A 27,207-nucleotide genomic window follows, 5' to 3' on the forward strand; every position below is an offset into this window, starting at 1 on the left:
TATGAAGTAGGGCCTTGTAAACCAAAAGGGAGTAATGTAGAGATATACGGGTCTTTAGAGAAGTCCAGCCAACCTTTTGATACAGGATGCTGTGATGAGGATCAAAACGGTTAAGCTGATTTAATTGCCTACAGGCAACTTCTATCTGCTACATAGTCCTTTATGTAGGGTTAGTGTGTACTGTGTGCTTCGCTATTATAGTCCTATAGGGAACACTGTGCCTGAGTCTTATAGGGATGACTGTGTTGTCTGTTGTTGATTCCTATAGGGAGGAGATGTAGGGAGGAGGTGTGTCCTGAACAGGGTTATGTCATCATGACTCGTACTGTGTTCAACCCCAGCCAGACAGTACACACCTGACTCAGACTGCGCCATGACCCAGCGCCAACACTCTGTCCACACCCTCTCAAACACACACATTTTCTCGAACACACATTGTAATGCACCAACAACTCACAGATAGACATAGACACACAGACTCACACACACCGTGCCCCGTCCTTACAGAACCTCTCAAACGAGCACACAGATGGTCATGATTTTTTAAGTCTCCTCTGAGACTTCTGCTTCCTCTTTCCTCCCATTCTCCTTTTCTATTTTACCGTCATCGTTCTTGCTGTTGTTTCTGTTTTTATCTCTCTAACAGACTATGAACAGTACAGGCCACTGGCGTCCACAGATGCCTGTTTATAGTAGCTGGGATCAAACTGACCGATTATAGCGAATCGATGCCGACAGGACAAAAAGAGAAACAACACTGCATCATGTGACTCAGCCCAGCCAGGTCACCCGTGATACAAGTCAGTATTCAACGTCCATCCATGTCTGAGGACATCGGGAGATGACGTGGAAACTGGCCACTAGGGTCAACAGTGAGCGCTGTTACCTTCAAGTAGGTTTCGGTTTTACTAGGGTGTTGTGGATGGCGATGGCGGATGGGCATAAGCATCTGGTTCAAAAGGTTTCATGTTTGAATCCAGCGATAGAAAGTTGTTTGTGATATTTCTGTTTTAAGCCTATCCCAAACCTTAAACATTGAGAGTTAATGCCTAACCTTAAAAATGTGGAGTTAATGCCTCAACTTAACCTTAAACATGTTTGGAACAACTTCAAAATTTGACGTTTGAGAAACATGGATGAATGTCTAATTCTGACGCGAGACTGTGAGAGCTGGTTGCTCAGCCAGCACCCTTAAGATGCTGGACACTGTGTATCACAGGCACTTAGATTTAGAACTAATGCAAGACCACTCACCCATCACTGTGATCTATATGACATGGTGAAGTGGCCCTCTCTTCCTACGAGAAGGCTGAAGCATTGGTACATCTTTGTGGATAAAGCAGTGCTTGGACTATTGGCCACTTATCTGTGCTCCTCACTTACAAGGTCATCACAAACCTATAGTCTCCGTTCTCGACTGCTACTATCTTTCATGGTTCCTAAGGACTGGATGGAAAGGGGATAAATATCATTTTACTATAATTCTCCTTGGTCTTGGAACAAGCTGCAAAAGACTTCAGAACTGGAGGAGAGGGTATCGCTTGTTGAGTTTAAAGCTCTGATAGAGGAAAATGATTGAGATTGTTTTTAATGTATTGTATTGTGTTGTTTGTATGTACACGATATCTACTTCCTGCTGACCTCTTGGTCAGGTCCCCCACATAAAAGAGGTTTCTTAGCTCAAAGGGTATTTTCCTGGGTAAATAATATACCCTACTGCATCTACCAAGAACATCTCCCTCTCTGCTCTCAAAAACCGCCTCCTTCTCATATCTACACACATACATACATAACCACACACACACACACACACACACACACACACATACATACACACACACACACACACACACAGAATTAACTAACTACTTTAGGCCATTCCTTCACCTGTTTATAACATGCAGTCAGAACTTTTAAATTACTAACAAAAGAAAGTTGGTCCTTTAAACATTGGAACACTTGGGAGGGTGGCTAAAGCAGTTTCATTTAAACATGTGAAAGAAGGTTGATAAGTTCATATAAGTATTTAACCTTGAAGTTTAAATCATGGCTATCTGGCTCAGCTGAGTCTGAGATCGCCCTGCAGGGCTTGAGTTGAAAAGTAAAGCTCAAGGTTTTAAACCTAAGATTATTATTGGTCCCACTTACTATATCAATGCCCATTTCCCAGCACAGGCCCAACAAGGAAAACAGATGCAGATCAATATGTTGCAAACAACCTTAGATCATAGAAATAGGAGTGCAGGCAGATCACATCAAATAAACACATTAACACTTGAGAGAGAGATAAACATCACATGCTGTATCCTCACTGCTAGTGATGCAGTCCAGCTCTCTCCCAATAATATTTATTCATTCATCTGTTTCTCAAGAACTACCTCCATTAAATCTCCTATAAACCCACTTAGCCATCCTACTGGCTATTGCATAGACTTTGAGTTTATCTATCATTTAACTTACAGTGTACCATATACAATTCTAGATTCTGGACTGTATTATTTCAGAATCCACCTACATTCCGCAGGTCAAGTTGATGTGCTCCAGACAGTCTACAAGGTCAATGTTTTTCTTCTTTTTTTCTTGGGGGATCAATAAAAAGGTCAATATTATGAGGGAAACCAACATTATGAGGGAAACCAACATTGTGAGGGAAACCAACATTATGAGGGAAACCAACATTGTGAGGGAAACCAACATTATGAGGGAAACCAACATTGTGAGGGAAACCAACATTGTGAGGAAAACCAACATTGTGAGGGAAACCAACATTGTGAGGGAAACCAACATTGTGAGGGAAACCAACATTATGAGGGAAACCAACATTGTGAGGGAAACCAACATTGTGAGGGAAAGCAACATTATGAGGGAAACCAACATTATGAGGGAAACCAACATTGTGAGGGAAACCAACATTATGAGGGAAACCAACATTGTGAGGGAAACCAACATTGTGAGGGAAACCAACATTATGAGGGAAACCAACATTATGAGGGAAACCAACATTATGAGGGAAACCAACATTATGAGGGAATATAAGGATAGGCTCTCCTCTTCATCATTCTCCTCCTCTTCCTCCTCATTTGCACACCATTACACAGATGAATCAGCATTATTTCAACCAAAGACACACACGTGCACACACACACACTTTGCTCTATCCCCTGCCTCAGGTATGCCCTTCTGCTCCTCACGAATCACTGGCAGGACATTCCAAATACCCAGAAAGAGGGATAGAGAGGGGTAGAGGGGGAGAGAGGGAGAGAGAGGGAGAGAGAGGGGTAGAGGGGTAGAGGGGGAGAGAGGGAGAGAGAGGGAGAGAGAGGGGTAGAGGGGTAGAGGGGGAGAGAGGGAGAGAAATAAGAAAGAAGGGTAAAAAAGGATGAGTGTGTGAAGGTTGGATGGACAAAGCCAGATAAAGCCAAATGGTTCTTCACTCAAATTAGTGAACATGAGCATTAAGATATAGACACTTCATTAGCAGAGAAAGCGGGAGTAAGAGAGAGGAAGAGAGGGAGGAGGAAAGAGGGGAAGAAAGAGGAATAAGAGTTTGTTTAATTCCTCCTGAGCCCTCAGACTTATGGCCGGGGGTCGACTGAAGGAACATGAGAAAAACAGAGAGTGAATCATTCCAACACAGATAGGTCATCACACATACAGACACACAGACAGACACACACACAGTGCATGCGTGCATGCCTTCTGTCACTGTGTATGGCCTTCTGTCACTGTAATCAGTTCAGAGTTTCACCGCTTGAACCACGAAAACCCTCTGGCTGAGCAGAGATTCAACATGACTAACTACACACACACACACACACACACTGTGCCGACTGTGCCGAGATGAGGTGTGACATGTGACGATGTGCCTCATGCTTTAGGCTTCTGGCCTTTTGCTGCACCTGCTCTCCTGCGTGTGTGTGTGTGTGTGTATGTTTGTGTGTGTGTGTGTGTGTATGTGTTTGTGTGTGTGTATGTGTTTGTGTGTGTGTGTGTGTCTGTCCTTGTTTGATATTATTCCAGGACAAACACATTCTGGTCAAATACCTAGGAGGGTTAGACATGGGTGTCATGTCCATAGGAGGCACAGGGGCCCGTGCACCCTCAAATTTGTCCTGTTTAAAAAGTAACTTTCAAAAAAATGAAAAAGAAAACAAATGTTGTTCTTGTTTCTCTGTAACACTACTAGCCACCTAGCAATTTTATGAAGTTGGCTATAGTTAACCCAGATAGGTTCCCAATCTCCCAACCTCATAACTAGCTACCAAGAAGCCATTTCAGGCTATCAATCAAGTTAAAGTAGCTAGCTTGTCTAACTATTTTAATTGGCATGCCTTCTGGCAAGGCTTGTAGAATTTAGAAAAATAAGCAATAACTAAATAAGACTCACATTCCTTTCAATCTTTTACCCAGATTTGAGCAGGGATACAGAGAAGCATATTTGAGTATGTGTCAACTTATGTCCATGTCAGTGTGTGTGTGAGTGTATGTTAGTGTTATGTGTACAAGAGTGAACAGAAATAGAAAACCACACAGTAGTATCTTCCGCTCCCCAATGCAGAGTTTCTTGAACTTCTGTACCCTGACAGTAAGAGCAGAAAACTCTTAGATTTGTATTTTTGACTATAATAATACAAACACAATTTTGTTCCAGAAAGCCAAACAGCCTCCTTAGCTGGACCCAAACACATTTCCAACACATTTTGCATCACAGATACTCTGGAGTCTCCAAAATAACATGAATAAACCCAAATATTACATTTGTTTTTATTGTCCAAAAAATCTAAGGCAAGCCTACAGCTACCGAAGGAAAGAATAACAGATTTTGATTGACGCTAGCAAAAACCCTATCACACATTATTTAATTAATATAAATAGCATACTTTATATCACACTGTCACATGTACACAAACACAATTCCTGGAACGGAGTCAAACGTGGTTTCCATGTTTGATGTGTTCGTTAATGTTCCATTAATTCCATTCCAGCCATTACAATGAGCCCGTCCTCCTATAGCTCCTCCCACCAGCCTCCACTGCTTGAAATACAGTGATGAAAAAATTTAGCTGTTTCCCAACTCTCCCTACCCTCTATGAAAGGAGGGGTGGGGGCGCGGAGGAGGACAGAGGGGGGCAAAGGGGGCAGAGAGGGCTGGGTGGAGTTCAGAATGAGGCTTCAGTGCGCCCCTCAGAAAGCACCGGAGGCGAGACATTGGCTGTATGCCAACTGACCAATCATATCAAAGTCACTGTCAGAGGAAGCCCTGGCACCAGGAAGTACAAACACTGGAGGACTAATAGATACTTCTATACACAGTACGCCATGAGTACAGATCAGATGCCACACACACACTCACAACAGAATCCTCACTAAAACACACATGGTGGATAATGACAAATACACATCACAAACCACACACACACAAATATGAAATGCACACCGACACAAAAGGAAAATAGGATTATGAAAGAGAAAGAGAGAGAGAGAGAGAGAGAGAGAGGGAGAGAGAGGGAGAGAGCGAGAGAGAGAGAGAGAGAGAGAGAGAGAGAGAGAGAGAGAGAGAGAGAGAGAGAGAGGGAGAGAGCGAGAGAGAGAGAGAAAGAGAGAAAGAGAGAGAGAGAGAGAGCGAGAGAGCGAGAGTGCGCGCAAACAAAACCACCCTAGAACTATTATCATCCTCCAGAAACACACATTCATCCAGTCAGCAGAGGGATTTTACTGCTGTTTTGAACAGAAGGAACAGACAAAAGTGTTGAAACGAGGGTGAGACAAATCGGTGAAACAAAACAGGAAGAAACAAAAGCCTAGCTGGGCCCATTGTGGATCACAGGGAGAAGCTGGTGGATTATAACTCTCTATTCTCTCTCATCCTGGCAAGGTGGAGGTAGCACAAATATCTCACCCTGCCTTTTTGGGTTTGTTCAGGATGCATCCCATGCCTGAGAATGGAGACATCTTAAGAAGTGTTATCCTGTGGGAAGAAATTAATAATAATATTATGTGGATGCAACACAGAACACACAGAACACACAGCCACACCGTGTACAGTTTGTGCACCATGTGATGCGCTGTTTGTCTTACCTTCTTCTGCTGCAGCAAAATGCGTCAAATGGAAAGACTTCTCCCAACTTACCCTCCCCCGCAAGCCCCTGTGCTTCTCCTTGCTTGCTCCCTTTACACACACACACACACACACACACACACACACACACACACACACACACACACACACACACACACACACACACACACACACACACAGTGTGCTGGGGGTGACAGTGATGGCCTGTGACAGCTCAGAACATGATGACATGGCCAGCAGTCACAGTGCATGCAGTGTGGGAAATCCCCATGAAATACATATCACAAACAAACACACACACACTGTGACACACACTGTAACACACACACACACATTCACATGCACTCCTCAATCATCTGGGACATAAACTCACAGCTAAGACAGTCAGGAAATGAAGCCCCCCGCTGACGGATGTACGGTTTACTCTAACCCGGCTGTGTGTGTGTGTGTGTGTGTGTGTGTGTGTGTGTGTGTGTGTGTGTGTGTGTGTGTGTGTGTGTGTGTAACTATACTTGTGGGGACCAGAAGTCCCCACAAGGTCAAATGCTATTTCTAGGGGGTTTAGGGTTAAGATTAGAATTAGTGTTAGGGGTAGAATTAGGTTTAGAGTTAGGGGCAGGAGCTAGGGTTAGGTTTTTGGGTTAAGGTTATGGTTAAGGTTAGAGTTAGGGTTAGGTAAAATAGGATTTTTAATGGGACTTAATTGTGTGTCCCCACAAGGCTAGTTATACAAGACTGTGTGTGCATGCTTGACAATGTACCAAGCGGTGTGTAAGTGAATCGGGCAGAGCTTGGCGCCTCGGCTGCCTTCTAAAGAGGCAGGATGGATATTCCATGTACCCTGTCAACCTGGGATGCTCTGCATAGCAGACAGAGGCAGAAATACACACACTCGCACAGGCAGTAGGATTCTGAAAGCAGAAAAATAGGTGGGAGAGGGAATAAGGAGGGGGGAACAGAGTGAGAAACCATTTATAGAGGACCAAGAGGTAAGATGATAGAAGAGGGGTAGAGAGAGAGAAGGATTCAGCTAGTTTGGGTATATTAGAACACTCATTAGAGTTTGTCTAGCGTGATAGGAATCATGAGTCCTAGACCCACTCAGTGGCTTGGCACCCTCATGGCACTGTTAGTGCCACCCTAACAGTGCCCGAGGGTCTGCCCTAAAGAGTACCGTGACATCACACCACTTACATCACATCTATAAATCCAGCATGACATCATCAGTTCACATCAGCTACTGTACTTTGAATTAAGGTTTCCTTCTTTGGGTAGATGGCTGCACACGCACACACACACTCCTATGTTTACAGGCTCAACCAAATCTATAACATAGGACATACACAGAAAGACATATCTATAACATAGGACATACACAGAAAGACAAATCTATAACATAGGACATACACAGAGAGACATATCTATAACATAGGACATAGACAGAGAGACATATCTATAACATAGGACATACACAGAGACATATCTATAACATAGGACACAGACAGAGAGACATATCTATAACATAGGACATACACAGAGAGACATATCTATAACATAGGACATACACAGAGAGACATATCTATAACATAGGACATAGATAGAGAGACATATCTATAACATAGGACATACACAGAGACAAATCTATAACATAGGACACAGACAGAGAGACATATCTATAACATAGGACATACACAGAGAGACATATCTATAACATAGGACATACACAGAGAGACAAATCTATAACATAGGACATACACAGAGAGACAAATCTATAACATAGGACATACACAGAGAGACATATCTATAACATAGGACATACACAGAGAGACAGGAAAAGTGTTTGTTTGAGGGACTAACCAAGGAATCTGAGGTCGTTCCGTTCATGTGTCTTCAGATAAGCACAACTCCGCCGCTCATCTCCCCTACAGCCAATCCATGCGCAGCCCTGAGGACATGCGACCAATCAGGAAACAGCTAGAGGACTTACAGCAAATCAGTGAACAGCTTGAGGAGAGCCAACCAACCAGAGATTCAAAGCCAAAATCTTATGAGTAGGACCAGTAATTGGAAGCTGCAAGTTAACCTAATGTTGATTTCTCCATGTGTAAAACGGAGATAATGTATCTGTGATAATGCTGCGACGGTGCATCAGTTTGAAGGACAAAGTCACAAAGTTTGAAGGTCTGTTTGCACAGTTATGCGTGTCTGTATCTGTCTATGTGTGTGGCTGAATCTGAATAAGAGAGAGAGAGAGACAGAGAGAGAGACACAGAGAGAGAGGATGCGAAACATAGTGCTCAGTGAATTCATTCAGCTTTAACTGGAGAGACAGTTTAGGCAGAAATCCCATATCTCTTCCATTTCATTACTCTGCCAGGCATGGAGGGATGGGCGGTGGTCACAGGGGAGGAGGGAGGGGGGAGGGAGAGAAGAGGAAAGGAGGGGTATTTAGGGTGAAGGACGTGGGAAGGGTTGCCTCTCCTCTGCTCATTGTTCGGAATCATCAGTTAGACCAAAAAGCCTCTGATTCAATTAGACTTGAACTCGCAAAATAAACTCTCAGATTCATTCTCTTTTTCTCTCTCTTCTGTCATACAGACACATTCTCTCTCACTCACTCTTCGCTGTTTGGTAATAAACTGTTACTGTAATACCGTGGTATAATTAGTGAAAGTTCATATAAGATACAGTTGATAGAATGCTAATTAATCTGTTGATAGAATGTTAATTCATCTTTAGACCCGCTTCCGGTCAGAACTGAGCTGCATTTCTCTGTTTATAGAAAGAAACCTGTTGTTATCATTGACTCTATCTCCATCCAGATGACTCCCGACAGTGTCTCTGTAACAGACAGAGGTGTGGGCTCCTGTTCCACAACAGGCCCAACGCACCAGTGTGGCGTGAAAGGAACAATGTGCAAAACGGATCTCGTTCATTCCCCATGCATCAGGTTACTTAGACCCAGGGCATGCAGCGTGGAATAATACCTCTCTCTCGCTCACGTTTCCCAAACTCGGTCCTCGGGATCCCAAGGGGTGCACGGTTTGGTTGTTGCCCTAACACTACACAGCTGATTCAAATTACCAAAGCTTGATGATTAGTTGATTATTTGAAACAGCTGTGTAGTGTTAGTGCAAAAACCAAAACGTGCACCCCTTGGGCTCCCGAGGACCGAGTTTGGGAAACCCTGTATTTAGCTGCTGTGTCGTCATGAATCAGACAAAATATGAAGAGGTAAAGAAAAGGCAGAGAGAGAGAAATAATGAGGCAGCAGGGTGAAAGCAAGAGAAATGATGGAAAGAGGGAGAATAAAGAGAGATTGGAAGAGAACTAGAAGAGCCTAGAGAAGGAATAGAGAAAGAGTAAATGTCCGCAATGAAAGAGAAAAGAGACTAAAATAAATCCTGTATGGTCACATTATGCAGGTCAGAGGGCACATTGCCTGTAGACAGCCTGCCGAGAGACACTCACCATGGACAATCAGACCACAACAACCCCCTCCATGTGATGTAGCTAACAGCCGATGCTAGGTAACAGCCGTGCGCTAAGTAACTAACAGACCTCCGTCTGTGCTCCACATTGGGTCACAGAGTAGACTAGCTTAGTTAGGTCACTGCCCGGGGTTCACACCAATGATGTACTGTATATAAACCCTGGATTGCTGATGCTATACATTGGCCATTGAGAGGCTTTGAAGCCACTGGTCGGCCATATTGGCACTCCCCAGTAGGAACAGTCCTCGATAGGAATTAATGGAATTGTACAATATTTTAATGAAAGTACAAAATTACATATATTTAAGTATTTTTTTTGTTGTTGTAGTGGGGACAGTAACAGTCATCTCTAAAAATGATACTTTGTTATATTTTATGTTTAGCTTACATATAATTTAAAGTCTGCATTAAGACATCTGTAATAGATGTGGCAAAAATGTATGTAGACATGAATAAATAAATGTCTATAACTTCCTAAATATTTTTTACATTAGAGGCACAGTAGTGTCAACACAGCGTCCCCTATCAGTCATCTAGTGTATAGAAATCATTGGTTCACACAAGTTATTGTGATGATCATTGCATGTCTCATAGGCCAGACTTCGGGCAAATTTGATACATTTATCTAGTGCCTAATCCTTCACAAAACCCTAACATCTAACCCTGAAAGAACTGTATGGGTATCTGATGTATTTTAAGATTAAGATCACTATTGGTCAATTGCACACAAGGTCCAACCGAAATTGGATTTACGCTTTTAACCCAACCCTTTTGAAAGACACTTTTGTTGTTGAGAGGTGCGGTGGGCTACCTCACTAGGCACTGTTGTTGTGGTGGGGTTAAGAGCCTTGCTTAAGGGCGCAACGGCATCTAGGATTTGATACCAGCAACCCTCCGGTTGCCAGCTCAACTCTAACCACTAGGCTACCTGCTGCCCTCTTATGGCTTCCATCTACACTGAGTGAACCTGTTGAGACGAGAGGAAGCCTCTAGAACAGGGTTCTTCAATTCCGGTCCTGGAGGGCCGAAACACTTCTGTTTTTTATTTCTACCTGGTACTTAATTGCACTCACCTGGTGTCCCAGGTCTGAATTAGCCCCTGATTAGAAGGAGAGGATGAAAAACAGAGGTGTTTCGGCCCTCCAGGACCGGAATTGAAGAACCCTGCTCTAGAACATACTCCTCGCCTCCTTCTCAAAACCAATTGGAAGAGAAAGTCAGAGGGGAGGGACCTCTGGCTTTCTCAGCCAATGGGTTTTGAGGAGGCGGCGAGGAGAGGACGCAATTGAGCTTCTCCCATTGAGACCCATCCCCTCTCGCTAAAATAAATGACCATGCCTTAGATAGAACAGTGACACCACCTGATGGCAGTTTGCAGTCATTACAGATGAAGCCCAAATACAGAAAGCCAGTCACCATCAATTGAGAGAAGAAACACACCAGAACTACTAACAGCTAAAAGCAGCAGGTGATTGTGGTGTTAGGAATCACCTTCCCGGTGTTGACAAGCATGTAGAATCGTCGGGAAATTGACGGACCATGTTCTGTGGTGAGAGGCGATAGGACGCCCACCTTCTGCTTTGAAGTACACTATGCCATCCTTTGCTCTGGCGTTTCCTCTCTACATGAAACAGACAGCAGACAGATCGGTGTGTATCATGTATTTTATTAAATGAACCACCACCTAAAGTCTAACATCCAGAACAGACTAATCAATCCAGCACAAACCCAACTGCATCACAGCTCATAATTCATTTTTAAAAACAGTCCAAAATGTGATTTAAAAAAAAAAAAGTTCATATCAAGCCTTTTATTTGGTATACAGATACTCATATATTTATACAGTATATAACACGTGCCACTGCAAAGTTAGACAAACTGATCATCTTTAATAAGGAACAAAAACAAAGAAAAATAGAATGAGAAACTTCAGAGGAATACAGTGAAGCATGTCGTCTTGGTAACAATGACCAACAGGAATGATGAGGTAAACTGCCAGGCAGAGAAACTAAACAAAAAGCAACTAGTTCAGGCTACAGAGGCAGCAGAGTGGCATGGGCCCTTAAGTGTCAACTACATGTGGATACCCAAGTCTAACACACAAATACATGATCAGAGACTAACTAAAATACAGTCTCTCATACACACAAACCCAACGCTGGCACATACCAAGGCCAGGAATCATACGGATGGACATTAGCTTGTGCGCAGACCCCCCCCCCCCCAGCGGGTTCAGCTGAGGGGTGTGTGCCTGACCAGAGGGAATGGAGTGTGAGGCTGAAGAGGACAGAAGGGCAAGAGTGCTAAAGAAGAGATGGAGGGCAGAGTGGAAGGAGGCAGAGAGAGCCAAACATTTCAAAAAGAGAGATTGAAGGTGGAGTGTGGGGCAGTAAAATGAGAGATGAGAGCAGAGTTACAGGAGAAGGAAAGGAGATGCAGGGGAGGGGGGTGGGGGGGGGCAGTGCTAAAACTGTTTGACAGTCAGTGGTTGACTCCCCCTGGTGGTCACTCTGAGTCTCGCTGGACCTCTGAGGCATCCGCTCTACAGATGGGGCAAGTCCTGTTAGCCTGGAGAGAGACAACAGAGAGGGATACATTGTCAGTTAACATGCAGGGATGACTTGATCATTACTGGAGAACTCTAGATTTGTTTTTTTAGAGGGAGCTTCAGTTGGAATGAGAACTAGGTATGAAGATGTAAGATGTTTCACAGTATCTAGAAAAGTATGTTTGCCAAATGCACAGAACAAAAATATAAAATGCAACAATTTAAACGATTTTACTGAGTTACAGTTCATATAAGGAAATCAGTCAATTGAAACAAATTCATTAGGCCCTAATCTATGGATAACACATGACTAGGAATACCAATATGCTTCCAAATGGTCACAGAAACCTTTACAAAAAGGCAGGGGCATGGATCAGAAACCCAGTCAGTATCTGGTATGACCATCATTTGCCTCATACAGCGCGACACATCTCCTTCACATAGAGTTGATTGTGGCTTGTGGAATGTTGTCCCACTATTCTTTAAATGGTTGTGCGAAGTTGCTGGATATTGGCGGGAACTGGAACACTGTCGTACACGTTGATCCAGAGCATGGAAGAACTGACACATTTTCAGCTTCCAGGAATTGTGTACAGATCCTTGCGACATGGGGCCATGCATTATGCTGAAACATGAGGCGATGGCGGCGGATTAATGGCACGACAATGGGCCTCAGGATCTCTTCACGGTATCTCTGTGCTTTCAAAATGCCATTGATAAAATGCAATTGTGTTCGTTCTCCGTAGCTTATGCCTGCCCATAACCCCACCTCCATTGGGCACTCTGTTCACAACGTTGACATCAGCAAACCGCTAGCCCACACGACGCCATACATGCGGTCTGCCATCTGCCGGTACAGTTGAAACTGGGATTCATCCGTGAAGAGCACACTTCTCCAGCGTGCCAGTGGCCATCAAAAGTTAACATTTGACCACTGAAGTCAGGTCAAGACCCTGGTGAGGACGACAAGCACACATATGAGCTTCCCTGAGATGGTTTGTAACAATTTGTGCAGAAATTCTTCAGTTGTGCAAACCCACAGTTTAGTCAGCTGTCCGGGTGGCTGGTCTCAGACGATCACGCAGGTGAAGAAGCCGGATGTGGAGGTCCTGGGCTGGCGTGGTTAGACGTGGTCTGCGGTTGCGAGGCCGGTTGGACGCATTGCCAAATTCTCGAAAACGACGTTGGAGGCGGTTTATGGTAGAGAAATTAACATTAAATTCTGGCAACAGCTCTGGTGGACATTCCTGCAGTCAGCATTCCAATTGCACACTCCCTCAAAATTTGAGACAGCTGTGGCATTGTGTTGTGTGACAAAACTGCACATTTTAAAGTGGCCTTTTATTGTCCCCAGCACAAGGTGCACCTGTGTAATGATCATACTGTTTAATCAGCTTCTTGATATGCCACACCTGTCAGGTGGATGGATTATCTTGGCAAAGGAGAGATACTAGCAGGGATGTAAACAAATTTCTGCTCAAAATTTGAGATAAATACGCTTTGTGTGCGTGTGGAACATTTCTGGGATCATTTATTTCAGCTCATGAAACATGGGACCAACACTTGACATGTTGCGTTTATTTTTGTTCAGTATAGTTGATCGTGCATTGTGAAATACTAGAGCAAGCGAGAGACTCACCCTGAGCCACTTGTCGACACACTTTCCATGGAACTCATGACTGCAGGGTAGAACTCGCAGTAACTGACGTGACTCAAAGTCACTCATACACACCACACACCTGCAATACAACAGTACAACTTTATTACAACGTTATTAAAACATTATTTCAACAGAAGTACCAACAACACCAACTGCATGCTCGGATTGGCGAGGGCGGAGGATAGTATCCTCAGCTCTGGTAGGTCAAGGGGAAGTACTCACAGAGTCTGTTCTGATTGGTGGTTGTTGGGGTTGAACCTATAGGAAGGCAGCTGCTCGATGTCTCCCTTGGTCAGTCCTCTGAGCTTGGCCTCTCCCAGACGCTCGGCCAGGTTGAGAAGAGCCTCATAGTTCTCCACCTCTCCGTCATCTACGTCTAGCTCCAGGCTGATGGCAGGGCCTGTAGGCTGGACTGGCAGCATAGAGCTGACAGAGAGGGAGACACTGTGTGCTTACACAGCTCATGTGACAAACATACATAAAAGCTCAACTGTATTCGCACAAATACGCTGTGCCACAACAGTAGGCTACTTCCAACCAATAGGGCAGCGTCTACTGATTGTCTAAACTACAAAACCCATGATGCAGAGCTAGAGACGGATGGGTGACTTACAGGAAGTAAGGCAGGAAACTGGGGTGGTAAGGCGAGGGTGGCAGTGGCTGCTGTGAGCGGTAGCGTCGTCCTGGGATACGCCGTGGCAGGAAGTTAGGATACGACTGAGAAGATAAATAATTACTGGATTTCATATGACCAAATGAAAAAAAATCTACGCAGGCCTTTTAAAATGGCTTAAAAGATGATGCCACAATCACCATGATGTGGGAGTGAGAGATAAAGAGGTCAGAGAGAGACACTCACCACTCCAAAGAACTCCTGTGGCAGAGGCTCATGGGAGAGGAAGTGGAGCTGAGTGGAATGGGGGGGCAGGCCGGGGTGGGGGGCAGGGGGGTAGTGTAGACCCGCCCCTAACGACAGGTGCTCCCCCAACAGCTCCACGTCATTCTCTATCCTCTGTAATGGCTAGGGAAAAAAAGAAAGAGAGATGTTGCTGATGAGCTTCAAATGGCTTGTAATGCTAGATAGTGCCACTCACCGATCTGGCCTGCTGTGTGGGGTAGGGTCCAAACTGTCCAGGCTGGGGGATGTGAGGGGGATGGTGGGACAGGTGGGGAGGGGGCAGGAGAAAGGTGGGGTCACTGGACAGCAGGGAGGGGAACGTGTAGGGCATGGGCAGGTGTTGCACAGAGCACGTCTGCAGAACCTGAGAGAGAGAGAGAGAGAGAGAGAACATTCGATTACATTATAGAGGAGAGACCAAAACAAACAACGTTTATTGGTTGTGTACACAGTTCAGCAGATGTTATAGCGTGTGCAGTGAAATACTTGTTACTAGCTCCTAACAGTGCAATAAAATGTAAAACAAGTACACAACTAATAAATCCAAAACTAGAAACCACACGTCAGGATGAATCCAATTAACATTATCAGTAATCTAAATGCAAGCGATGTGTACATGCATCAAAAAGATATACTAAGAATGATATGTACAGCAGTAGATATTATAGTCAGCCATGTCAAGAATCCAGTATATAAATAGTGTGAAAAACAGTATAAAAGAAACAGTCCTGCATATATACATTGGGCTCCAATTATTGACACCCTCGATAAAGATGAGATTAATTATGCATACATGAATTTGAACAAACACACTGATGGAAAACAGGGAGGGAAAGGAGAGGTACAGTGCCTTCAGGAAGTATTTGCACCCCTTGACTTTTTCCACATTTTGTCACTGGCCTACACACAATACCCCATAACGTCGAAGTGGAATTGTGTTTTTCACATTTTTTTTTTTATAAAAATGAAAACACAAAAATGTCTTGAGTCAATAACTATTCAACCCTTTTGTTGTTATGGCAAGCCTAAATAAGTTCAGGAGTAAAAATGTGCTTATCAAGTCACTACAATGACACAGGCGTCCTCCCTAACTCAGTTGCCGGAGAGGTAGGAAACCGCTCAGGGATTTCACCATGAGGCCAATGGTGACTTTAAAACCGTTGCAGAGTATAGTGGCTGTGATAGGAGAAAACTGAGGATAGATCAACATTGTAGTTACTCCACAATACTAACCTAATTTGACAGAGTGAAAAGGAAGCCTGTACAGAATAAACATATTCCAAAACATGCATCCTGTTTGCAACAAGTAATACTGCAAAAAATGTGGCAAAGCAAATCACTTTTTGTCCTGAATACAATGTATTGTGTTTGGGGCAAATCCAATACAACACATTACTGCGTGCCACTCTCCAGATGTTCAAGCATAGTTGTGGGTTAATCAATCAATTATATTTATAAAGCCCATTTTACATCAGCAGATGTCACAAAGTGCTATACAGAAACGCAGCCTAAAACCCCAAACAATGCAGACGTAGAAGCACGGTGGCTAGGAAAAACTCCCTAGAAAGGCAGAAACCTAGAGAGGAACCAGGCTCTGAGGGGTGGCCAGTCCCCTTCTGGCTGTGCCGGGTGGAGATTATAACAGTACATGGCCATTAAGGCCAGATTTTTCTCCAGGATGTTCAAACGGTTCATAGATGACCAGCAGGGTCAAATAATAATCACAGTGGTTGTAGAGGTTGCAACAGGTCAGTACATCAGGAGTAAATGTCACTTGGCTTTTCATAGCATCATGTTATGGGAATGCTTGTAATCTTTAAGAACTGGGGAGTTTCAGGATTTAAAAAAATATCCAGAATGGAGCTAAGCACTGGCAAAATCCTAGAGCAAAACCTGGTTCAGTCTGCTTTCCACCAGACACTGGGAGATGAATTCACCTTTCAGCAGAACAATAACCTAAAACATAAGGCCAAATATACACTGGATTCGCTTACCAAGAAGACCGTGAATGTTGCTGAGTGGCCGAGTTAGTTTTGACTTAAATCTACTTGAAAATCCCTGGCAAGACCTGAAAATGGTTGCCTATCAATGATGAACAACCAATTTGAAGAATAATGGGCAAATGTTGCACAATCCAGGTGTGGAAAGCTCTTAGAGACTTACCCAGAAAGACTCATAGCTGTAATCGCTGCCAACGGTGCTTCTACAAAGTATTGACTCAGGGGTGTGATAACTTATTTAAAATGAGATATTTATGCATTTCATTTTCAATACATTTGCTAACATTTCTAAAAACATGTTTTCACTTTCTCTTTATGGAGTAGTGTGTGTAGATGGGTGAGATTTTTTCTGTGGTTTTACTCAATTTTGAATTAAGGCTGTAACAACAAAATGTGTAATAAGTCAAGGGGTATAAATACTTTCTGATGGCACTGTACATGAAGTAGGCATACGATCAGTGTCAGACTAACAGAGTATCAAAGAGATACACAAGTCAGACAGTCAGGCTAGTTGAACTCACAGATGGAGGGACACTGCAGACAGGGTAGTGCTGCCCACTAAAGACCACCGAGCATGCTGGGAGCTGCTGGGGGGCCGAGTGCGGGGGCAGGCCGGGGGGGCCACCAGGGGGAGAGACTGGGTACGACACCTGCGCAGAAGTCAAAGGTCAGAGTTCAAACAACCACACTACCTGAACCTCCATGTAGAAGGATAAATATGACCCTAATCAAATTCAATAATGCTTTATTGACAACTATACAAGCGGCTTCCTGTTTCCCCACTGACCTGGTCATGGAGGTCCAGCACCACACCGCTCTGCTGCTGAGGGGGGTGAGGGTGCATCAACCTGGGGGACAGGTTAGCAGGGTGGTGGAGGGGGCGAGGGGACAGGTTGGGGGGGTGGTAGGGGCGCTCCTCAGGCTGGTTATAGGGGTAACTCTGAGGGGGGACGGGGTGGCGGTAGTTCTCATCCTGAAGCCCTGCTGAGAGGCTGTGGTGGGGGTGATGATGGTGAGGGTTGTGGTGATGGTGGTGGTGGTAGTGGTGGTGATGAGGGTGAGGGGGGTGGTGGTGGGGGGAGACGGTCACGGCGGCCTCGCTGGCGTCTCATTGGAGGACTGGGGAGACAGAGAGAGAGACACTGACAATATCAACGTCATTTCTACCAAACATCCTCATCACAACAGATAATGCCCTGAGGAAAAATTACTTTACAATGATGCCGAACCCATTGTAACGTTTAACACACACAAAAACACACACATACTTACCTGCGGCGGTTGCGGACAGGAGTGTGGCATCGCTCTGGCGGGTAGTGGGGGTGTGGTCTGCGACTGGGTGGGGGCGGGGCCCAGGTAGTTGGGGTGTGGGGTAGCTCCCAGGGACGAATGGGAGAAGATGGGGTGGGGGGAGGGGCAGAGCTTAGATCTAACATAGACTGCTGGGAAAGACGCTGTCGCTTAGGGCTAGGACTGTCCTCCATCTACAGAGAGAGAGACACATGGATCATTTTTTAAAAGTGGAACTGACAGTTAACTACTTTGCAGATAAACAGACAATCATAAGTCAAAAATACAAAATTCACTATTTACGCTACAAAACCCAACTTCATAAGAGGTTTTAAAAATAGGTTATATTTCGCTAAATATTCCATGACGTAGAGTAGGGTATTGTTGGCAGAATAGCTGGATGCACTTCAATGCATTATGAAAATACTTCACCATTACATTTCTTGGTAGTCCAACAAATATTGCTATCTGGTTGTAAATCACAGCTGGTACATTGTTTGTTGCCTCCAGCCATTCATTCGGATGCACGGTTTCAGTTTCATTGACTCAATATTTTGGACAAAAATTATGAAAGTAAGGCCAATTCAATCAAACTAGCGAGGGCATCACAAGTCTGTCATAACGTGGCTAATAGGCTAGCTTACCTATTCATGTGGCTATTTATTTGGCAGGGCAAAAGCACAGAGCCTAGCTACCTAGCTAACTGCTGGAAGGATGTCATGTCACGAATGACTCCCTCCCTCCCCCATATCATTTTTCTGTGGCCACCGCTAGAGATATTAGTGTCATTTGGTTAGCTAGCAAGAAATGTGAATCACTTTGCTAGCTAGCTATGCTGAACATGAACTACTTATCCAGTTAGCATATCTCTTAGTTGTCAACCAAATGTATTTGGCATCGATCATATGGGCGGGCAGGCAGGTAAGTTCCCATTCAGTTGTCAAAACGTGGGTTGGGACAAGCATGCATTGGCAGGCAGACTGCAGAAGGGCAAGCAGCCTACTATTATTCCCCATCGTTAATCAGTGCAATTTTGACAGCCAACTTCAAGCTGAAGAAGTTTGCGAGGGTTTATCTACTGTTACCTCGTTAGATTTTGGCTCATCTTGCTCTGGCTTACAGTGTCTTAATTGTCCAAACGCACAGCCACTTTCCCACTCTATATTGCTATAAAATGTTAGCACAAAGGCCTTACTGTACTTAATTCCCAAACATTCTATGAAAGTATGAAAATTACCATATCTATGTGCTCGCTTGACAGAACATGTTATAAAAAAATTATTTAAAAAAACATATGAACATATTTTATACGATTTCATGCTGCTAAAACACTGTCAGTTCCACTTTAACACCATGCTATAGCATTCCTACGGCTGTGCTGGTACTGGGTGTAATAGGGAAAGGTAAATATACTCACCTTGTCCCGCTCATCACTGCAGACGTTATCAGGGTGGAAGTGAAGAACACCTCCTATAGGCCAGAGTGAGAATAACAGGAGGGTCAAACCAGGCTGTAGGCTAAACAAAACATCCCAAGACTCGGACATAGGCCTGGATGGGCTTGGCTAACATGTACACACCAGCAATCATGCTCCTTCTAACCCTCTCTGCGATTAGCATCTGTTGAGAAAGCAGCAGCCCAAATTGTGCCTAAACTCTGAGGGGAAAACTACACACTTATTATAGCTGGATAAAGTCTGATCAGTCTAGGTCTGTGAATGTGTCTAAATGGCTTTGAATTGCCTGGTTTAGTTCCATCTTCCACTGACAATGGGAGAACCATGCTCTCTACGATGTAACAATCTCTCTGATCTCAAATATAAAACCACCCCCTCTGCTGCCTCACAGACACACAATATTACACAGACACACACTCCAATCTTTCACAGGCAGAGATGCCCTTGAACTGCACTGACGGAGTTTCCTGAAAACCAAAAACAACCCCACCCACCCCCACCTCCTCTCTCCCTCCCCCAACTAGCCCCCTCCCTCCGTCTCTTCAGAAAAAAACTGATCTGAGAGCGCTCCTCTCTCTGCGACGCCACAGCTCTATGAAGTCGGGGGAGACTGACAGCTCAAAGACGCGCCGCCAGCGGCAGCAGAACAGAAGAGAGCAGCCAGGCGACTGGCGCTCCGACATGGACAGGGAAGGACACAGAGATCCAGACGCTGAGCCGTGTGATGTGTCACAAGGAAAGGATTGGGCTGGGTTGGGTGATGTTTGCCAGGTTATAAGGCCCTAGTCCTAGTATCTGGGTCTTGGTACAGAAATGGCACCTATTTGAGCCAGTGGCTGCATGACGCATACAACCCTGGTTCCAGGATTGAGCCACTAGGCCTAGTCTAAGCTGCTCTTCCTCAAGGCCAAAACGTGCAGTTTGTCTGTTCGAGCTCAGACAGAGGGAGAGAAAGAGTGGTGAAATGAAGTGACATATTCAGCACCTCCAAATCCAGTACTGACACATTCCCCTGAAAGTGATGTTAAGAGCTGTGACATGCCAAGAGCTCTGCTCACAGCACACACTAAACCAAATACACTGTAAATCACACACAGAATTCAAGAAGAGGCATCTTCAGCTGCCTAGAGCAGGGAGGAGGATTAAACAGCTGGGAGATACAGCATTTCAGTCATACCCATAAATTCCTCTTTGTTGTGTCTGGGGGGGGGGTAGCCTAATGTGTGTAGGTAGGTGTGTCTTTGCGTGCGCATATTCCTCTGTGTGGGTTGTTTATTAGGTCTGGATGGCGGCAGCGCTATTAAAAAAGCTCTTCATTAAAAGCTTGCATTCATTCATAGGCCTCTCTGCCTCTAGGTAATCCACTCTGTTCTAATGGTATGTTTCCTCAGAGCAGTGTTTTCCATAAGCTCCGGCTGAACAACCGATAAGACTCATTGTCATCCAGCTACTTTTTCCACTTCATAAATTAACTAGGCTTCTTTCCATTTAAAAGTTTCAATTCGCTAGTCAGAGAAGTCTGAATAGCCTTCTCTCGCTAGAATGAACGATATGCAACTTCTATGGATTAATGATAGGACGGCGCCTGTCGGTCACAAAGCGAGCGATGACAGGGAACCACTGCTGGTTTGTCAGTCTGCTGTCTGTCCCGCCTCTCTGCACCGGTGTTATTTTTGTGCGCTGGGGTTGGCTGCAGTCAAATGTATTTTCATGGAGGCGGGAGCGCATGATGCTTCTTCATCTCCTGTGAGTGAATGTACACATCCCATGTAATGTCAGTGGTAATAATGAGTTATAATCTGCTTATCGTTTTGCGGCACATTCATTTAATTTCTTTGCATGTTTCATAGGCCTATGGCCAGCCACAGAGTAGGGGCGCATAGGCTATTTACGGTTCTTTGAGGAGCGGACAGCTTGTGTTCACGAGTTTATAAAAAGGTGTCGAACTGACTGAATAAAGTAAATCTCCTATTCCCATTGCTATTCATAAATCATACAACGTCGTTATACATCCCTGGTATCACTTCGGGACAAGTAAACCAAAATATCTTGTTTTTATTTCCCTAGGATTCGAAGCCAGTGTCGAGACTTGCCAGTGACTCGTCAGTGTAGCCTAGTGATGGGTTGTTCGTGAACGAACCGATCTTTTAGGTGAACGGAACCAGTGAGCGAGCCGTTCATTTGGCTCCCTAGTAAGCTACTACTACTACTTTTTGGCGATTTGCTGATAAATTATGAAAACGTTGAATCCTCACTGCAGGAACAATAGTTAGTGGAGAGAGAGCGTAATTCTGGTCCAAAATATGATAAAACGAAAACAGATTGAAGGTTATAAAAGCAAATGTCATGATACTTACAGTGGGGAGAACAAGTATTTGATACACTGCCAATTTTGCAGGTTTGCCTACTTACAAAGCATGTAGAGGTCTGTAATTTTTATCATATGTACACTTCAACTGTGAGAGACAGAATCTAAAACAAAAATGATTTTTAAGTAATTCATTTGCATTTTATTGCATGACATAAGTATTTGATACATCAGAAAAGCGGAACTTAATATTTGGTACAGAAACCTGTGTTTGCAATTACAGAGATCATACATTTCCTGTAGGTCTTGACCAGGTTTGCACACTGCAGCAGGGATTTTGGCCCACTCCTCCATACAGACCTTCTCCAGATCCTTCAGGTTTCGGGGCTGTCGCTGGGCAATACGGACTTTCAGCTCCCTCCAAAGATGTTATATTGGGTTCAGGTCTGGAGACTGGCTAGGCCACTCCAGGACCTTGAGATGCTTCTTACGGAGCCACTCCTTAGTTGCCCTGGCTGTGTGTTTTGGGTCGTTGTCATGCTGGAAGAACCAGCCACGACCCATCTTCAATGCTCTTACTGAGGGAAGGAGGTTGTTGGCCAAGATCTCGCGATACATGGCCCCATCCATCCTCCCCTCAATACGGTGCAGTCGTCCTGTCCCCTTTGCAGAAAAAGCATCCCCAGAGAATGATGTTTCCACCTCCATGCTTCACGGTTGGGATGGTGTTCTTGGGTTTGTACTCATCCTTCTTCTTCCTCCAAACACGGCGAGTGGAGTTTAGACCAAAAAGCTCTATTTTTGTCTCATCAGACCACATGACCTTCTCCCATTCCTCCTCTGGATCATCCAGATGGTCATTGGCAAACTTCAGATGGGCCTGGACATGCGCTGGCTTGAGCAGGGGGACCTTGTGTGCGCTGCAGGATTTTTATCCATGACGGCGTAGTGTGTTACTAATGGTTCTCTTTGAGACTGTGGTCCCAGCTCTCTTCAGGTCATTGACCAGGTCCTGTCGTGTAGTTCTGGGCTGATCCCTCACCTTCCTTGTGATCATTGATGCCCCACGAGGTGAGATCTTGCATGGAGCCCCAGACCGAGGGTGATTGACCGTCATCTTGAACTTCTTCCATTTTCTAATAATTGCGCCAACAGTTGTTGCCTTCTCACCAAGCTGCTTGTCTATTGTCCTGTAGCCCCATCCCAGCCTTGTGCAGGTCTACAATTTTATCCCTGATGTCCTTACACAGCTCTCTGCTCTTGGCCATTGTGGAGAGGTTGGAGTCTGTTTGATTGAATGTGTGGACAGGTGTCTTTTATACAGGTAACGAGTTCAAACAGGTGCAGTTAATACAGGTAATGAGTGAAGAACAGGAGGGCTTCTTAAAGAAAAACTAACAGGTCTGTGAGAGCCGGAATTCTTACTGGTTGGTAGGTGATCAAATACTTATGTCATGCAATAAAATGCAAATGAATGACTTAGAAATCACACAATGTGATTTTCTGAATTTTTGTTTTAGATTCCGTCTGTCACAGTTGAAGTGTACCTATGATAAAAATTACAGACCTCTACATCCTTTGTAAGTAGGAAAACCTGCAAAATCGGCAGTGTATCAAACACTTGTTCTCCCCACTGTATATGGTATTATTACAGATATTGATATAGGCCTACTGATTTGATTAGTGTCGACAATGAAGTAGTCAACTGTTGCTTTCTGTGTAGCAAAGACCAAGTTTAACACCTGCTTCATTCTTCAATCATGCCTGTAGGGCTATTCATGGGGGCGCCTGACTTTGTATAAAAGTGGGGGTGCACAATCTGGCGAGGGTCTGGGGGTCCTCCCCCTGAATTTTTAAAACCATTTTCCTGCAATTCTATATTGTTTCTCAACAGGGAATCCATGTTCATTTGACAGATCAACCTTTTTTCCTAGGTTTTTGCCACAATGAACTAAATTGAAAGACTAGTTCTGACTAGATGACTAATCTACCACCTTCCCTCAAAGTCCCACTCACAGTGAATGATTGACAGTTTTGAAAACCCACCAACTGTGAACAAACATCCTGCCCCCTCCCCTGAAAAACCCCACCCACAGAGATCGACAGGCCAAACTGTTAAAGTGATAGTTCACCCAAATTACAAAATGGATTCCTTTCCCTAAGTGTCCACAGCAGCAGAGCCAATAAACACATAATTTGAAGAACAAACGTCATTATGGCAATTAATATCTTGCAGTAACCTGTAAATATGACTAATCTCAAGAGAAGACAGGTTTAATGTTTTTTAATCTTACTTAGAAAATAGTCTTGACCATATGGGCCTAGGACAGGGTTCCCCAACTGGCGGTCCGTGGGCCGTGATTTTATTTGGCACCCCCAAGTTTTCTAAGCAAAAATTATTTATTTTGTTTGACAGACGACTAAAAACACCAGTAAACCGTCTCCAAATGATTTAAATTTTGGATATCTGTTCCAAAGTATTCCTACACATAGAGAGAGACATACATGTTATCGTACACAAATGTAAGAAAGGTTTGAAATGATTATGTTTTAGTCAAATATTATATATGTTTGGGCTTCTTGTGGTCAATTTGCAGTATACAAATTATTTGTAATTATGTTCCGGCCCCCTGAACATACCCTCAAAAAAAATAACAATAAATAATTAACACATATTTTACAAATAATTTTCAAAATTACATTTGGCCTGCGGCTTAATCTAGTTGATGATTCCTGGCCTAAATGATATCCAAAACCACTAACACACCGAATTAATACATTCGGTCATTTTTATTGTAAAGTCATGCATTTCTACTCAATACCACAACTCGTTAAAGTACTCAATAATTTAGCTGTGTATTTCGGGTGGAATCAAGCCATTAGAATGTATGTAAAATTTATGAAAATGTATGTACTCACTACTGTAAGTCGCTCTGGATAAGAGCGTCTGCTAAATGACTAAAATGTTAATGTAAATTAGAATGTACCACCAAAATAGAGCTTGTTCTGAAACACCCATTAGACAGCTTTGCAAGCGTTATAATGTCAAAATACTTTCGTTACTCACCAGATATTGTTTCACTAAGCAACCATCTTTATTAACTCCCGTTACTGCCAATATGTACTTCCAAAAAATGTCTAAATATCTATTTACAAGCAACCGAAAAAATGCCTTTCCAATGTATTGAGCTGTTGTAGACTTCTGACCTGTGCGTGGCAGTAATTAGTCATCTATCCATTGGAGGTGCCGAATAGGCATTGCTTTTGGCTGCGTGTAAATTTTTTTATTTTGACCCTTTTTGGAAGTACATACTGGCCGTAACGGGTGAAAATAAAGATAATTGCTCAGCGAAACTCCATATTTGGTGAGTAACAAACTTATTTTTGACTTAACGCTTGCAGAGCTGTCAAATGGGAGTTTGAATAGGAGCTTCCTGGGTGTTAAAGAGGATACAGCGACATCTCTAACGCACAAATAAATGGGGCAAATATATTAATGTTGTTCGGAAATGTAGGCAATTCATAGATCAGACAGGCTGTTCGGGCCTTTCACATAAGCAGTGAGGACGCTACTAAAGTTTCTCTCCTTACCTCTCATAGTCACCCGACTACAGACAACACTAGATGGATGAGAAAATATTTTCAGACAATAAACACCAAGAACACTGCACTGAAGATAAATGTTATACAGCTAAGAGGAAGACTGCACTGTTTACATGTCAAGCCTGGCACCTGCTAAATTGCATGGTACACTCATCTATGCACGGGGTGTGATGCATCAAGATTAGTAGGGAAAGGGAGGGAGACGTTGAAGCTTACCAGTGCCGGGGTGCCTGTGTGCTCCATGCGAAGCGTGGCGTTGCGCCCCGCCAGACAGGTAGTTCCCTTGGGTGTGCTGGTTGTCTGTATAGCTGCGCGCTGTGTGCGGAGCCCAGCCGGTGTTGTTCTGTTGGGGGTAGTTCACCCCGATCCCTCCGCTAGCATTCATGTTCCCGTTGTTGATTGCGTTATTGCCGTTGCCACCACCGTTCATGCCATAGTGGAAGAAACCTGACCGTGACCGCGACCGAGTCCTCGGGGGATCCATGGCTGAAGGGGGCGATGGTAGGTGGACGTAATTGAGGTATCTGGGACAGATGGAGGTTTGCCGTAGCCTACTTCCCTCGCCTTGCTATCTTCGTAATAGGCCTGTTCTGGAGAGTCTCTTCCTTCGCATGAACCGCTCGGTTTGGGGCGTAGGTAAAACTGGAAGCAGCGGGTGCTCGAGCCGTCCTCTCTACCGTCGTTCGTGATTAAGTTCTTGCACCTTCTCTCTTGGTCTGTGTTGCGCGTCACCGTCAGTCAAAAACGTTCCAAAGATGGATTTATTTTTGTATCCCTATAGAGGTCAATTTGGTATATTAGTTTGTTCGGTCATAGCAATGCACATAATGCAAACATCCAAAACAATCCACATAGGTACATAACAAAAAGCTTTAGTGAATGTATCTGGGCTGTACCCGTTTCAGTTTTTCTATTGTCTCATGAAGCTTGCCTACCTACTACTGGCTTTCTAGCTACTTGTCAGTGTGAAATGAGACAAGCTCGCCAGAGTTCCACATTCAGTTAGACTATTTGATGGTTGGATAATGTTAACACACAACTGACATTAAAGTAAATATTATTACTACAACTGTAACTACCTAGCCAGCCAACAAACTTAGCTTGCTGCTATTTAATGTTAGCATATATTAGCTAACATTAGCTGTCTCGCGGGCTAGTTAACTAACAAACCACAGTTCAGAAATGCTGTTTGCTAACGTTAGATAAAACATTTAATATTCCTGAATTCCCACATTACACTTGGTAACCCTCCACAAATTCTACATGGCTAACTAGTGACGTTTTTTTGCTATTAAAATGTCAGCTCAACCCGTCGTTGTTAGCGAGCTTATTGCTAACGGGAACGCTAGCTAGCTAGAAAAACAATTTAACTAGCTAGATAGCCAGAGAGAGCTAGCTACAATTTCTGCTCATTGTTGGCATGTATGTTGCTAACCTTTTTAGGCGATGTTGGTTGATCCCAGATAGAAGCGGCAGAATGTCTTGCCTGATCTTCAGAGAATGTTGGTCTTCGTCCGATTTAAATCCCCACCACGCATTGTACATTCACTGTTGAAGCTGGTGGTGTTTTCTCTATAGATGTCAGTGGGGAGCGTAAGTGGAGATCAATCAATGGGATGTTCAGATCTCTGGTCAGACCAATCTAATCGAGCACAGAAATCTCTGAAGACGCATTTCTTGCATTGTGCAAAAAATCCTCACACCCAACCCACCTCGAATACATGTATTTGAGCATATGTTCGATTTAAAACGAGTGGTTTCTTTTCAGGCCATATTGTTGATTATTCCGACAACAATCGATCACTGCATTGATTAATTTTGTCTGGTAAGCGACTGGGAGGAATCAACCTAATAAATAATTTAGTAGTCTT

At 44.0% G+C, this 27,207-nt stretch overlaps 1 protein-coding gene across 1 annotated transcript; it reads right to left on the reverse strand.

Annotated features, from left to right (window-relative positions):
- Positions 1–11,219: 11,219 nt before the first annotated feature.
- On the reverse strand, positions 11,220–26,913 carry LOC121533660 (E3 ubiquitin-protein ligase RNF38). The gene is given in 13 exon segments (XM_041839791.2): positions 11,220–12,141; positions 13,761–13,860; positions 14,004–14,207; positions 14,395–14,498; positions 14,641–14,802; positions 14,876–15,043; positions 17,201–17,329; positions 17,467–17,755; positions 17,757–17,798; positions 17,952–18,163; positions 19,387–19,439; positions 25,553–26,111; positions 26,772–26,913. Coding segments are annotated over 12 exon segments (1,794 nt in total). The 5' UTR covers positions 25,821–26,111; positions 26,772–26,913; the 3' UTR covers positions 11,220–12,078.
- Positions 26,914–27,207: the final 294 nt, after the last annotated feature.

Source organism: Coregonus clupeaformis, chromosome 2 (assembly GCF_020615455.1).
Source record: "Coregonus clupeaformis isolate EN_2021a chromosome 2, ASM2061545v1, whole genome shotgun sequence".
Lineage (NCBI taxonomy): Eukaryota > Metazoa > Chordata > Actinopteri > Salmoniformes > Salmonidae > Coregonus > Coregonus clupeaformis.